At 46.3% G+C, this 15,502-nt stretch overlaps 1 protein-coding gene across 2 annotated transcripts in view; it reads right to left on the bottom strand.

Moving 5' to 3' along the window:
* ACSBG2 (acyl-CoA synthetase bubblegum family member 2) overlaps positions 1-14,602 on the bottom strand; it is a 38,940-nt gene extending 24,338 nt beyond the window's left edge. For both annotated transcript variants that reach the window (XM_008050423.2, XM_008050421.2), the window contains exons 1-5: positions 14,533-14,602; positions 8,626-8,855; positions 6,119-6,207; positions 3,658-3,778; positions 246-329 (exon numbers count right to left, since the gene is read on the bottom strand). In XM_008050423.2, the coding sequence (XP_008048614.1) occupies positions 246-329; positions 3,658-3,778; positions 6,119-6,207; positions 8,626-8,855; positions 14,533-14,602 (594 nt within the window). The remainder of the gene's footprint in view (positions 1-245; positions 330-3,657; positions 3,779-6,118; positions 6,208-8,625; positions 8,856-14,532) is intronic.
* Positions 14,603-15,502: the final 900 nt, after the last annotated feature.

The following is a 15,502-nucleotide window of genomic DNA, read 5'->3' as shown; positions in this document are numbered from 1 at the left end:
ACTTCCTTTCAAAGACCCCACCCACTGCCCTCACCAAGCCCCACCCCTCCTTTTGCTCACCTCCCACTTCCTTGAAGGGCTACAACCACTTCCCTTGCCAGGCACCATTCACTTTCCTTGCTTGGCCCCACCCTCTCCCTTTGGTCACCTTCCACTTGCTTTGAAAGGCCACACCTACTGCCTTTGGGAACCCCCCCCCAGCAAGCCTCCCCCTCCCCTCCACAGCGCCCACCTCCCACACTTACGGAGTATAGATTGCCGCTGCTTGCTTTCAGGGGCAGCCTGTATTGGACGATGGCTTTTAGGGTCTCCAGCTTGCTCTGTGGAATCTGAAAGAACGTTCTCTGTGGGCCTTATGGCAACCCAGCCCTGGGAAAGGCTAGCGCTGGATGGGAATCCCAAGCGAGTCAACCTCTTCTTTCCCCTGCCCACACTGTGAGACGTGGTTCTTGGTCTTGACTGACCCAAAGCGGCCTGGTTTTGGGGAATACTGGATTCTTTGTGGTCCGGATCAATAACTACAGTCAAAGATGAAGATGACAGCCTCCCCAAGACAACACATCTCAGGCCGAATTCTACACAGAATTGTGGACCCGGGTTCGTATTCCACATGGGCAGGTCTACGCAAACCTACTCCCAAAGTCTGAGGAAGCCGAGAGGCCAAAGAGGCTGGTGGATCCCATATTTCAGAAAGAAACATCGAATAGGAACTTACAGAAGCCGCGTCTGTGTCTCAGGTAGAGACGAGACAAGATGATGGATTCCTGTGCCACTAACCCTTAGACCCGGGGCTTATATGCCACAGGGAAAAGGTGACTCAGAAGGAATGTGTAGATTGACTGAAGGGCAAGTTCATGCCATTGCCCAAGGAACAAAAGATGAATTGGAGATCTTAAAGGTCTTCCTGGACTGGGGTTAATCAGAAGTCAATATGATGGGGTAGCATCCAAGATGGAGGTGCTTTGACCTCCACAGCTGGGGAGGTAAAGGAAGTCTCTCCCAGCTCTGTCTATCCCAGGAACTGAAGCCATGCCACCAGGATTCAGCTAACTTTTGAGTTGGAAACAGACAACAAAAATTTCCCATGAAGGTGGGTGGAACCCGAACAGGTTCAGAGCCTTCCACCCAAAGAAAAACAACCTTCTGGACTTGGTGGCTTATGCCTACAATCCTAGCGCTTCAAGAGGTCAAGGTGGGAGGATTGCCTGAGCCCAGGAGTTTGAGACCAGCCTGGGAAATATCGTGAGACCTCGTCTCTATGATAAAATTTTTAAAATTAGCTGGGTGTGGTGGCACACACCTGTAGTCCCAGCTACTTGGGAAGCTGAAGCAGAAGGGATCTCCTGAGCCCAGCAGATCAAGGCTGTGGTGAGCTGGGAGCGTGCCACTGTGCTCCACCCTGGGAGACAGAATGAGACTCTAATTCAAGATAATAACAATAGTAACCCATAGTAGGATGTACATAAAACGATACCTCGGTGAAGGTGGCTGGACCCTGAATGGGTTCAGAGCCCTCTAACCACACCTAGAACTGTGTTCAGGCCACCTGCAGGACTCTTACACACTCTTCGTGCCAAAGGAGGAAGGTGCCTTTATGATATTTTGAGCCAATCCAATGAAAAAGCCACTCCCAGCATCTATTTTGCTAATTATAGCCATGCCTCTGGCATGGATTGGAGAGAAAAGATGACAAAAGCCCATAGAGCAGACAGACTAGAGTTTTCCAGAGAGGAGGAATAGACATCCCAAGAGCCTGGAGCATACAGTAGCTTGGGGTGTTTGAACATGAAGAGTCCAGGATGGCCGGAGTGGAAACCCAAGAGAGGGTGACAGGGGAGGAAGCAGGAAGGGTGGTGAGGGCCGGGTTGGCAGAGGCTTGGTGGCAAAGGTGAGGAGTTTGGAGTTTATTTGTTTTTATTATTATTTGAGTTGGGTTCTCAGTCTGTTGCTCAGGCCAGAGGGAGTGCAGTGGCACTATCATGGCTCGCTGTAGCCTCAACATCCTGGACTCATATCATCCTTTTGCCTCGGCCTCCCAAGTAGCTGGGACTACAGGTACCACCATGCCTGGCTCTTTTGTTTTATTTTTTGGTAGAGACAAAGTCTGACTGTGTTGCAAACTCCTGGACTCAACCAGTCCTCCCACCTTGACCTCTCAAAGTGCTGGGATTACAAGTGTAAGCCACTGTGTCCAACTTGGCGTTTCTTTGAAGAGAGATAGGAAACTACTGGAGGATCAAAGGATTATAGGTAGGGACAGGGTCATGATTAATGTCCTGAGTCAAAGATATCCTAGTAGAGTTGGCCATCTGGCTTGGGGGGAGCGTTTCAGGAGCCAGGTTTTGGATATCCCAGACAGAGCAACTGGAACAATGACTCCCCCACCAACTGCACCTTCAGTGAAACGAGGAGTCATTCAAACACACCTAAGATATTGGAAATGTTTCTACACTAGCCATACAAAAAAACACAAGAGGAACCAAATTTCACTGTACACAAAGAAAACTCACCTAAACATTTTGCCACAGCAGAAGAGCATTGTAGCACAACATTTCAACATAAAATTAAAGCATAATGAAGTAAACACAGCAAGGAAGGAAGAACACAAAGCAAACATACAAGCACTTAGGGAAGGGAGAGCACCATGCAACCTGGTGGCAAAAAAAAAAAAAAAAAAAAGTGAAACAAGAAGTGATAGAACTCAGGAAAGAAAGAAAGACAGAAGCTTTCAGAAAGGAAAACAATGACAACAAATGAAGAAAATTGCAAGGAGCACGGCTGTGATATAATCACACTTCTCCCAGAAAAAATAACTGGCTGGACTTGGTGACTTGTGGCTACAATTCCAGCACTTCAGGAAGCCAAAGTGGGAAGACTGCCTGAGCCCAGAAGTTCAAGACTAGCCTGGGAAATATGGTGGGACCTTGTCTCTACAATAAAACAAAAAAATTAGCAGGGTGTGGTGGCACGTGTCTGCAGCTCCAGCTATTTGGGAGTCTGAGGTGGAAGGATCATCTGAGCTCAGCAGATCAAGGCTGCAGTGAGCCGTGATTATGCCACTGCACTCCAGCCTGGGCAACAGAATGAGACTCCAACTCAAAATAATAATAATAATAATAAATAGTGAGATGTACATAAAATAATACATAAGCACATTTTTAAATGGAGGCTGAGTAGTAAACTAAGTTAATGTGAATTGGAAGTTAAACTCCCTCCCTCCACTCTGCTCCGCCCAAAACCAGCTTCCAGGTATGACAGTGTGGTCATGGAGGAAACCATGCATGGGACAAACCTTACCACCTCACTTTATTGTTAGAATCTACCCGAGTTGGGCATGGTGGCTGTCATCCCAGCACTTTGGGAGGCCAAGGCGAGAGGATTACCCGAGCCCAGGGGTTCGAGACCAGCTTGGGCAACTTGGCAACACCTCATCTCAACAATTAATCAAAAAATTAGCCAGGTATGGTGACGTGCACTTGTAGTTCCAGCTACTCAGGAGGCTGAGGTGGCTGCGAGCGTGCCACTGCACTCCAGCTTGGGTGACAGAGTGAGACTCTAGCTCAAAAAAATAATCCACCTGAGAGCAAAAGGACACCTGGCCAGAGCCCTGGGGTCCCCCTGGGTGATTTTGGTGAGTGGTGCTTGGCAGGGCATTACCGAAAGGATTTTCTGCAACTGTTGATCATTTTCAACCAGCAAGATGTTCACCTTGGCATGAGTGATGACATACTGACAAGCCTCAGCTGAGTTGGTGGCATAAATACCAACACACAGGCCCCTGGGAAAAGAAATTACAGTCACGTGTGCACCACACCCACCTTAAGGTGAGAACGGCCTGGACGGTCCGGGGAGAGGGAAGGCTTGGAGGCAAGTTCTGAATTTCCAGCCTCAACACATGCTTCCCTTTCTCCCCAACTTAATGATAGCAGCAAAAATGATAATGACATTGAGCGTGGTGACTCCTAGGAGATCATTGTGACAGCAGGTTACAGGACACTTACAACATCCATTTTACAGATGAGGCAAACCAGTCAGGACAGTGACATCGCCTACCCAAGGTTCCATAGCAAGTGACCTTAGACCTGGGACTTGTCCCCTCCCCCACTCAGCCACCTGTTCCCTTTGTTCACACTTTTGGTCTTGCCAATGGCATCCTGTCGTGACTTTAATTTGCATTTCTCAGAGGTTAATGACTTTGGGCATCTTTACAGGTGCTTGTTGGCTACTTTTCTTTGTGATTTTTTTTTTTTTTTTTTAGTCGGTGTCTCACTCTGTCGCCCAGACTGGAGTGCAGTGGGATGATCACAGCTCACTGCAGCCTCCAATTCCTGGGCTCCCTGATCCTCCCACCTCAACCTCCTGAGAAGGTAGGACTATAGGAACACTCCGCCACCCTGGTTAATTTTTTTTTTTTTTGTAGAGACGGGGGTCTTGTTATGTTGCTCAGGCTGGTCTTGAACTCCTGGGCTCAAGCAACCCTCCTGCCTCAGTCTTCCAAAGTGCTGGGATTACAGGCACAAGCCACAGTGCTTGACCGGAGTCCTTTGTCAGATTCAAGTTTTATGAATATTTTCCCCAAGTGTGTGATGTATCTGTTCATGTTCTCGTTAGTGTCTTTGAATGAGCAGAAGTTTTTGACATTAATAAAGTTCTATTTGGCAACTTTCTCTTTTATGCTTTTTATGTCCTGTCTTAGAAAGCTTTGGCTACCCCTGGTTTTGAAGATATTCTCTTGTGCTTTCTTTTTTCTGTAAGCTTTAGAGTTGAACTTGTGTCATAAGTACTATAATCCACCTCAGAGTAATGTTGCATATGGTGTGAGGTAGGGATCTTGGCTGATTTATTTTTCCATATGAGTATCCAGCTAGTCCAGCACCCCTGGATGACTTTGGTGCTTTGGTTGGAAGCCACTGGCCATGTATGTGTGGGGGCTATTTGTGGGTTCACTAGTTGATCTAGTTGAGGGTGCTTTTAGCCAGTCAGGGAATTAAGCAGGTTATAGTTATGTGAAACAGTTACATTCATTACTGTTTATAAGTACGTACTATTTGAAAGTCACCATGCTAAGGTATTAATCAATGTCATCTCATGGAATCTTCACAACAGCCCACTGAGGCACGGAGATATGATGATCATTTGTACAGACGACAAATATCAGAAGACCCAAAATTTGTACTCAAATCTGGTCCACAGCATCTCACCTTTCATTTCTGAAATGGGAACCCACCTCTTTTTCTTTGTTTTTGTTTTGTCTTGAGGCAGGGTCTCACTCTATTTCCCAGGCCAGAGGGCTATGGCATAATCACAGCTCACTGCAGCCTCTACCTCTTGGGTTCAGGCAATCCTTCCAACCTCAGCCTCCAGAGTAACTGGACTACAGGTGCACACCACCATGCTTGGTTAACTGTTTGGATGGGGTTTTTTTTGGTAGAGGTGAGGCCTTCCTGTGCTGCCTAGGCTGTTCTCTATCTCCTGGGCTCAAGCAGCCCTCCTGCTTCAGCCTCCCAAAATGCTCAGATTACAGGCATGAGCCACCATGCCTGGCCTTAGCGGATTTTTAAATCTTTTTGTAGAGGCAGAGTCTTGCTATGTTGTCCAAGCTGGTCTCAGACTCCTGGGCTCAAGTGATTCTCTTGCCTCGACCTCCCAAACCCCTGGGATTGCAGGCATGAGCCACCATACCTGAACTGTTTTGTTTTGGTTTTATTTGGTTTGTTTTTAGAGCCAGATTTGGGTGCTGGCCTTGTTGCCCACTGGCTGTGTGAGTCTGTTTCCTCATCTGTAAACAGGGGATGATAGAATTCATTTCACACTGCTGTCGTGAGTTTTATAGGATCACACACACAGAGCACAATGCTTTGCACATAATCAGAAATCTATCTGTGATTATTATTTTGTTTGACAAAAGCTCTGCAGGTGAAGGGGAAAAAAAGCCTCAGACCTGATCTAATGGATATTACTATATGTGAACCCTGATAAGAATGGTTTGTTTGGGAGTCTGTGCTTCCTGTTATTCTGGGGTTCCATCTGAAATTCCTATGTGTATCTCAGACTGCACCAGCCCGGGGCAAGGGACGTGGCTCAGCCCCCCTCACCAGGAGCCAAACTATGGCCTTACCCTGCTAGGATGGCGCCAAGAGCAGCAGTGAACCACTCCACGGAGTTAAACCCCAGGATGCCAACTCCGTGGAAACGCTCCAAGCCCAGCTGGAAAGGAAAAAGCACACAGAAAACATAAACACGGAGATCAGGCCATTAGGACATGTTAAAACAGGCTCAGAAGTAGTCATGTGAGGGAGGGAAAGAGCACTGAGTCTAAAATCTGGGAGGAATTTTTTTGTTTTTGTTTTTGTTTTTACTCTGAGAGTTTTGATTGCCTTCTACGTAACACCCCATTTATTTATTTTTACTTCATTTGTTGTGGTAAAATATAATATAAGACTTGCCATTTTAGCTGTCTTCAAGTGCACAGTTCAGGGCATGAAGCACATTCACATGGTTGTGCAACCATCACCACCATCATCTCCAGAACTTTCCGCTCTTTCCAAACTTAAACACTGTTCCCATGAAACATTCACTCACACCCCATCCTGTCCCCAGTCCCTGGCACCCACCACGATACTTTTTGTCTCTGTGAATCTGACAATTCTAGAGACCTCCTAGGAGTGGGATCACACAGAAATTGTCTTCTGTGTTAGCTTTCTTTCTTTCTTTCTTTCTTTCTTTCTTTCTTTCTTTCTTTCTTTCTTTCTTTTTCTTTCTTTCTTTCTTTCTTCCTTCCTTCCTTCCTTTCTTTCTTTCTTTCCTCTTCCTTCCTTCTCTTTCTTTTTCTCCCTTTCTCTCTCTCTCTCTCTTTCTTTCTTTCTTTCTTTGTTGGGGTCTCACTCTGTCACCCAGACTGGAATGCAGTGGTGCAATCACAGCCTCAATCTCCTGGGCTCAGGTGATTCTTCCACCTCAGCTTCCTGAACAGCTAGGACTACAGGCATGAGACACTACACCCAGCTACTTTTTATTGTTTTTTGTAGAGATGAGGTCTCACTATGTTGCCCAAGGCTGGTCTCAAACTCCTAGCCTCAAGCAATCCTCCTGCCTCAGTCTCCCAGAGTGCTAGATTACAGGCATGAGCCACCATGGCAGGCCACCTGGCTTGTTTCACTGAGCATAATGTCCTCAAGTCAGAGCTGTTCCTCTTCAAGGCTGAATCATACTCCACTGTGTGGATGGACCATATTGTGCTTATTAATTCATTTCTTGATGAGTTATTTCCATCTTTTGACTAATGTGAGTTATGCTGTTATGAACATGCCATATCTCTTCATGTCCCTGGTTTTGATTATTTTGGGTAAATACCCAGAAGTGGGATTGCTGGGTTGGATAGTAACTCTATATTTAATTTTTTTAGGAACCACCATTGTGTTTTCCATAGGGGCTGCACCATTTTACATTCCTCCAGCATTGCATAAGGGTTTCTATTCCTCCACATCCTTGCCAACATTTGTTATTTTCTGTTTTTTTAATAGTCATCTTAAGGGATGTGAATTTAAAAAAAATTTTTTTTCCATAGAGACAGGATCTCACTATGCTGCCTGGGCTGGCCTCAAACTCCTGGACTCAAGCAATCCTTCCACCCTGGCCTCTCAAAGCACTGGGATTACAGATATGAGCCACCATGCCCAGCCATGTTCAATCTTTCTTTTGGTTCATTCATTCTGGGATTGAAATTGGCTACTATCTTGTGAGGACACTCAAGCCTCCCCATGGAAGATTCAGGGAGTGAGGAACTGAAGCCCCCGGCCAGCAACCAGTCATATAAGTAAGCTTGGAAACAGACCTTCCCTGTCCCAGTCAAGCCTTCAGATGAGGCAGTCCCAGTCGAAAGCTTGACTGCAACCTCATGAAAGCCCCAGGCCCAAAACCACCCAGCTATGAAGAAGCTTCTAAATTTCAGACACTGTGAGATAATAAATGTTTGTATTTTTAGTCACTACATTTGGGCTAATCTGTTATGCAGTGGTAACTAACTAATACATGTTAAGGGACAAAAGCAAGAGGCAGGACTCTGGACATAGTATGCTACCATGTGTAAATTTTATGTAAAAATAGCAGCCAAGCGCGATAGCTTACGTCTGTTATCCCAGAACTTTGGGAGGCAGAGGCAAGAGAATTGCCTGAACCCATGGGTTCAAGACCAGCCTGGGCAACATAGCAAGACCTCATCTCTACAATAAATAAAAAAGTTAGCCAGGCATGGTGGCATGCACCTGTAGTTCCAGCTACTTGGAAGGCTGAGGCAGAAGGATCACCTGAGCCCAGGAGGTTGAGGCTGTGGTGGCCATGAGCATGCCACTGCATTCCAGCCTGGGTGACAGAGTGAGACTCTGACTCAAAAAAAATTATATAATATAAGCACATAATTTATTCCCCAAAAAGACATACACAAACATTGGCAATAATGGCTGTCTCCACATAGAGAACTGGCTGCTGAGTGAGGACCATGGATCTGAGGGAGAATGTTCACCAATTAACTTTTGTATCATGGATTTTGTACCATGTGTAGGTGTGTATATTACCTATTCTGAATGAACGGTTGAATAATTGAAAATGAATGAATGACTCCTTTACCTTGATCAAGGCTCTTGCAGCCTTCCGACAAGTCTCGTAGTACTGTTCGTAATTCAGAATTTCCCACTTCTTGCCGTTTTTTGATGCAAGGGCTGGACATATCCTGAATCGGTCGACTGACTCGCGAAAAAACTCAGGGATGGTCATCGGGTTCTTGTGGCCTGGTCCATGTTCTGATAACCTCAGAGGGACTTCTCCATCTCGATGGGTGGTCCACATCCAGGAAATAACTGCAAACAGTCACCAGGGTTGGGTGGCAAGTGTTTTTATTTTTTTAATAACTATAGGGGTGGTAGTGGTGTCTTTTTGAGCCTAAGGTACTGAGAGTTGAATTAATCCTACGCTTCGGGGGAAATTACGTGGTCATTACTAGTCAAATCAAAAGCACCCATTCTCTTGTTTGTTTTTTTCATGATCCCTTCAACGTTTTATTATAAAATGTTTCAAGCATACAAGAAAGTTAAAAGAATTGTAGGGCAAACAGCCTCTTACTCACCACTTAGATTCCATAATGGATAGCATTATATCCCTATAACTCTCCTTTTAATGTCCATCGTGCACATCTTATTTATTTTATTTTATTTTTTAGAAATGAGGTTTTGCTATGTTGCCTGGGCTAATCTTGAACTCCTGGCCTCAAGCAATCCTTCTACCTCAGCCTCCCAAAATGCTAGGACTCCAGGTATGAGCCACTACACCCAGCTCATCTTATTTTTTGGTGCATTTTCATGTAAGTGGAAGCTATTCATCTGTTTCACCCTTAAACATATTTGCATATGAGTCACTAACTAGGGTCTCATATCATTTGCAGGGATTTTTTTCCTTCAGGAAAAATTTACATGCAATAGATGACAAATGCGTTGACCAAAGAACTTTAAGAAGGGACCGGGCTGGGCTCGGTGGCTCAGCCTGCAATCCCAGTACCTTGGGAGGCCAAAGCGAGTGGATTGCCTGAGCTCATGGGTTCGAGACCAGCCCAGGCAACTTGGCGAGATCTCATCTCTACAACAGATAAAAAATGAGTCGTGGAAGGCTGAGGTGGAAGGATCGCTGGAGCCCAACAGGTCAATGTTGGGTTGGCCATGAGCGTGTCAGTGTACTCCAGCCTGGGCGACAGAGTGAGACAAAAAAAAAAAAAAAAAAGAGAGAGACTGGTGTGCATCACTCCTGTGTAGATTATTTAAGAGCCAGTGCATTATTTGCATATGCAAAAATTGTATAATATACACACATAATGTATTCCCCCAAAAAGACATACAAAAAGTTGGCAATGATGGCTGTCTCCCCAAGAAGTCCAGCTGGGCTCGGTGGCTCAGCCTGTAATCCCAGCACTTTGGGAGGCTGAGGCAAGTAGATTGCCTGAGTCCGCAGGTTCAAGACCTTCCCGGGCAATTTGGCAAAATCTGATCTCTACAATAAATCTAAAACTAGCTGGGCATGGTAGCGCATGCCTGCAGTTCCAGCTACTTGGAAGGCTGAGGCGGGAAGGATCGCCAGAGACCAGCAGGTCGAGGCTGTGGTGGCTGTGAGTGTGTCACCGCACACCAGTCTGGGTGACAGAGGGAGACTCCAACTCAAAAAAAAAAAAAAAAAAGGAGGAGTTCCCCACCCCACACGTCAGACACGCAGCATGGGCAAAAACCAGGCTTGTGTTGTGTTAAACTATTGAGGTTTAGGGGCTGTATGTTATAGCAGCATCACCCAGATCAGCCGAATGAAACTTGCAAAGGGACCAGCTCACAAAACCAGTTTCCCAGCCTGGGCAACATAGCGAGACCCTGTCTCAAAGAAGTCTAATAATATCAAAATTAACTGACTGTGCTGGTGCCTGTAATCCCAGCCTCTTGGGAGTCTGAGATGAGGGGATCGCTTGAGCTCAGGAGTTTAAAGGCTGCAGTGAGCTATGATTGCACCACTGCACTCCTGTGTGGGTGACAGAGCGAGACCGTGTCTTTAAAAAAATTATTATTATTATTATTCTGTCACCCAGGCTGGAGTGCAGTGGCACACTCACAGCCACTGCAGCCTCGACCTGCTGGTGATCCTTCCACCTCAGCCTTCCAAGCAGCCAGAACTGCAGGCGCATACTACCATGCCCGGCTAATTTTTGATTTATTGTAGAGACACGGTCTTGCCAAGTTGCCCGGGCTGGTCTCGAACCCACAGGCTCAGGCAATCCACTCTCTTTGGCCTCCCAAAGTGCTGGGATTACAGGCTGAGCCACTAAGTCTGGCCAAAAATATTATTTAAAAAAAACAACAGCTTGTGATCGTGTATCTATTACCTCTTTGCGGTGTGTGTAATGATTAACAGTGAAAAAGAAGAGAACAGGGTTTTTTTCTGGAGAGAGTTGTTGGTTTGCTGGGTGATCTCCACCAACCTCCAGTAACAGGCCAAGTAAGAGAAGATTTAAGAGACCCTTTTGGAGAATTGGGTGTGTGACCTTGAGTTTGTTCAACAGACCATGGTCTACTGGAAAACCAGTCGCCAAAAATGGCGGAGTAGACAGCTCTATTGGAAGGAAATTGCACATCCACCCACAATGGGACATTATTTTTTCCCCCTTAACTGGACATAGACCTGATGAATGACCTTCTGAAGGCTGTTGGCTAGAGACCAGCACAGAGACTAGAAATACATGATCAGATAGTCATCAACAAACACTGGTATGACCAATGCATTTCTTGGCTAAGGCTGCCATCAGAAAGCGTCCAGACCGGGTGGTTGAAACAAATAAATACTAATTCTGTCCCAATTTTGGAGGCCAGAAGTCTGAAGTCAAGGTGTCCACAGGTTTGGCCCTTTGAAGGCTGTGAGGGATAATTTCCCCAGGCCTGTCCTCTGCTTCTGGTGGTGGGCGGCACTCTTTAGCATTCCTCCGTTTGTAGAAGCATCACCCTGATCTCTGTCTTTATCCTCACATGGCATTCTCCATGTGTAAGAGAAGGGATGCCGCCCCCCAAAAAACCCTGGAATTATGTTAGAAGGCAGGCCCCTCGTATTACAGGCTTTTCCCGCCAAGTAAGTGTTCTAAGAACCCCTCGGCATCCGTGAGAGACTGTTTGGCTTCAGTGAAATTTTTTTTTTTTTTGGTGGGGGGATTCTTTCGGTGCATTTGTCCATTTCATGATGGGTGACTTCTGAGTGTCCTGGCCCACACTGTGGTGAGTGTTCACCAGTTTTTGACCCCAAGTGACATGACACCTGTGCCCCACCCCCCCTATTCACCCGATCTCACCCCGAGTGACTTTTTTTTTTTGTTTCCCTGATGAGAAAAGTCCTCAGAGGGAAACATTTTGCCCATGGGGAGGAGGTGAAACCAAACATGGCAGCAGCACTAAAAGGCCTCCAAACGGATGAGTTCAAAACTGTCGTGAGCAGTGGAAAAATTGTCTCGATAGGCATATGGCATCCCTTGGAGAGGCCCTTGAAGGTGACTGAAGCTCAAACATGGAAGAATACATTCACAATTTTTTATAAATGAATTCTGAGTTTTGGGGGTCCTCCCTCGTATATCTGTCTCTGTGTCCAAATTTCCCTTTTTTATAGGGACGTCAGTCATTTTGGATATGACAACCGACCCTGATGACCTCATTTCAGCTAACTGCATCGGTGGTGACCCCCGTTTCCAAATAAGCCTTCGTTCTGATCTACCAGGGCTTTGGATTTCCACATAGGGATTGGGGAGGGGGTATAACTCAGCCATGACAACCTACTCAAGGGAAGGCTAGTTCATAGAAGGCGACATTCAATCCTCCTTCTCTTAGGAGAACCGGCCCAGGGAGTCAGCACAGCTCACAAGGAAGCCATCTGGGGGAGAATGGAGGTGGAGGAACATCTAGGAATACAAAGAACACCTCATCATGCTTTTCTGTTCCCCCATTCCAGCTTCCAGCCTGAAGCATGGTGGAGGGGAGAAACCTCAAACTGGACAAAAATGTGAAAGGTGTTTCCTGGATACTGGTGGGATACTTTAACGACTGTAGTGGGTTGAGCAGTGCTGTCTCCACTTCCCAAATGTACAACCACCAGGACTTCAGGATGTGACTTTATTTGGAAATAGAGTCTTTGCAGGTGGATTTAGGGAAGGATTCCGAGACGAGATCATCTTGGATTTAGGGTAATCCCTAAATAAAATGACTAGTAGACTTATAAGAAGAAGAGAGGGCCGGAAGTGGTGGCTCACGCCCATGATCCCAACACTTTGAAGGGCTGAGGCGGGAGGATCGCCTGGGTTCCAGACAGGCCTCCTCTCCACAAAACAAAAAAATTAGCCGGGTGTGGTGGTGCACACCTGCAGTCCCCCCAGCTACTTGGGAGGCTAAGGCAGAAGGATCACCTGATCCCAGAAAGTTGAGGCCTTGGTGAACTGTGATCGTGCCCCTGCACCCCAGCCTGGGTGACAAAGTGAGACCCTGACTCCCACCCCCTCCCCTCTCTCCAGAAAAGGTGAAAAAGAATAAGAAAAGAGGACATAGACACACACAGAGAAGACATCCACGAAGACAGAAGAAGAGACTGGAGTGATGACCCTGTAAGACGAGAAAAGTCGAGGAGTACCAGACCCTGCCAGAAGCTTCCTCACCACCTCAGAAGGAACCAGCCCTGCTGACGCTTTGATTTCAGACCATGAGACGCCCGAATGGTGAGACAATATATTTCTGTTGTTTCAGATACCCAGTCTGTGGCATTTTGTGATAGCAGCCCAGGAAACAAATACTGTGACCAAAATCAGATTTCGAAAATTATTCCTGTTGGAGAGTGACTGCAACAGTTATCGCGTTTGTCAATATTTTACTTATGTTAAAAAGGGCGTGAGTGGGTGTGGTGGTGCATGCTTGTAGTCCCAGCACTTTGGGAGGCCGAGGCAGGAGAATCACCTGAAGCCAGGACTTCAAGACCAGCCTAGGCAGCATAGCAAGATCCCCATCTCTACAAAAAACGATCTTAAAAAATTAGCCGGGTGTGGTGGTACAAGCCTGTAGTCCCAGCTACTCAGGAGGCTGAGGTGGGAGGCTTGCTTGAGCCCAGGAGTTCGAGGCTACAGTGAGCTATGATCGCACCACTGCACTCCAGCCTAGGTGACAGAGCCAGGTCCTGTCTTTTTTGCGTGTTTGCTTCCCTGGGTGAAATAAAAGTCCTCCAAGGGAAATGTTTTGCTGGTGTGGAAGAGATTAAACAAAAAAACAGCTTTTTCGAATGAGGCAGAAGGATCACATAAGCCCAGCAGGTCAAGACTGCAGAGACTGTGATTGTGCCACTGCACTCCAGCCTGGGCCACAGAGTGAGGCTCCAACTAAAAAAGCAAAAAACAGTATACACACACACACACACACACACAGCAGAAACATTAAAAGGCATCCAAATGGATGGGTTTAAAAACCGTTTCGTCAATATTTTTTAAAAGGGGAGGATAGTTTTGAAGGAAGCTTTTTCGCTGTTCATGATCTCACGAGACCCCTTGAATTTAGTTCTGGCAGGAAAAGGGTTACAGCATAATGATACCGGGCCATTATGATTATACCCGCATCACACAGTGGCGTGGATGGATTCTGGGTATTGATCTGCACGGGCTTGCCATCCCGATAGCGAGGTGCTGTGATCAATACCCTCACAGGTGCAGAAATGCACATGAGGGAAGGAACATGCCCGGCGTCACGTGACCAGTGGAGCTCAGCTCTGAATCGAGCGGCCCAGCTCCATCGTGTTGATCACTCGCCCATGCTACCTTCACGCCCTCCCAGAAGAAGAAAGGACCCAGCAGGACCAGGCACCCTTGGCCAGAGCCAGAGGCTGGGCAAAGAATGGCTGGGTCCTTACTTTTTAGGTCCAGAACCTTCTGCAGAGAGCCTGTGTGGAGTCCGTGCACCTCTCTCACTCTCTGGTGTGCTCTTTTGTGCAGCATACCTTGTGTTTCATCCTTGTCCACTTCAGGATTCTCAGCCTTCTCTTCTTGAGTCTTTGGGGTTTCAGCCATTCCAGGTCTGCGGAAACTATTCTTCACAGAACTGCAAGGCGAAAAGAAGGTGAACTTAGTGTGATGGGCACCAGGGCTAACTCCTCCATCGACTGGTCATGTCTGCCTAGAATCCTGGGAACAACTGGTCATGTCTGTCCTGGGCTTAGGAGGAGGGGAGAGTGGTCTGTATGCCAGATAACAGAGCACTCGTCAAGTCCAGAGCATTTTCCACCTGCATGTTTTCAGAAGAATCTTTTAAATGGTTAGACTATAAGGGCCAGGTCCATATGCAACTCCGTGGGAGAGAAAACATTTTGAAGTCTCCCAAGGGAAAGAAATGCTCACAGTACCACACATTTTTCTGCTCTAGGAGGCTTGCCTTAAAGATAGTATGACATGAAAAACCCAAAAGGGTATAAAGGAAAAACAGAGCAAACTTTGTTACATTAAAATTTTTAATTTTCCACATGGCAAAGAAGACCATAAACAAAATCAAAAGATCAACAACAAATTGAGAAAAAATATGGGCAGTACTTCCAAATAGATACAGATTTGTTTTCCTTCCTATGTAAAGAACTCTGATGAATCAATAAGAAGACCAAAACCCAATGAGAAAGTGCGCAAAAGACATGCGTAGACAACTCTCTGAAAATAAAGTAGAATAATGAATTTTAAAAACAGGAAAACATGCAATCCCAGTCATAAGACAAATGCAATAGAAACTATTATTATGCAATTTTCTCTATTCGATTAAGTAAGATTTTTTTAAAGCTGCACTTTGGGAGGCAGGTATGAGAGGATTTTCTGAGCCTAGGGGTCTGAGACCAGCCTGGGTAACTTGGTGAGACCTTGTTTCTACAATAAATCAAAAAATTAGCCAGGCATGGTGGCGTGCGCCTGTAGTTCCAGCTACTTCCT

This window comes from Carlito syrichta, unplaced genomic scaffold (assembly GCF_000164805.1).
Source record: "Carlito syrichta isolate Samal-C Ts95f unplaced genomic scaffold, Tarsius_syrichta-2.0.1 Scaffold145391, whole genome shotgun sequence".
NCBI lineage: Eukaryota > Metazoa > Chordata > Mammalia > Primates > Tarsiidae > Carlito > Carlito syrichta.
This window is presented reverse-complemented; position numbering and strand designations above follow the sequence as displayed.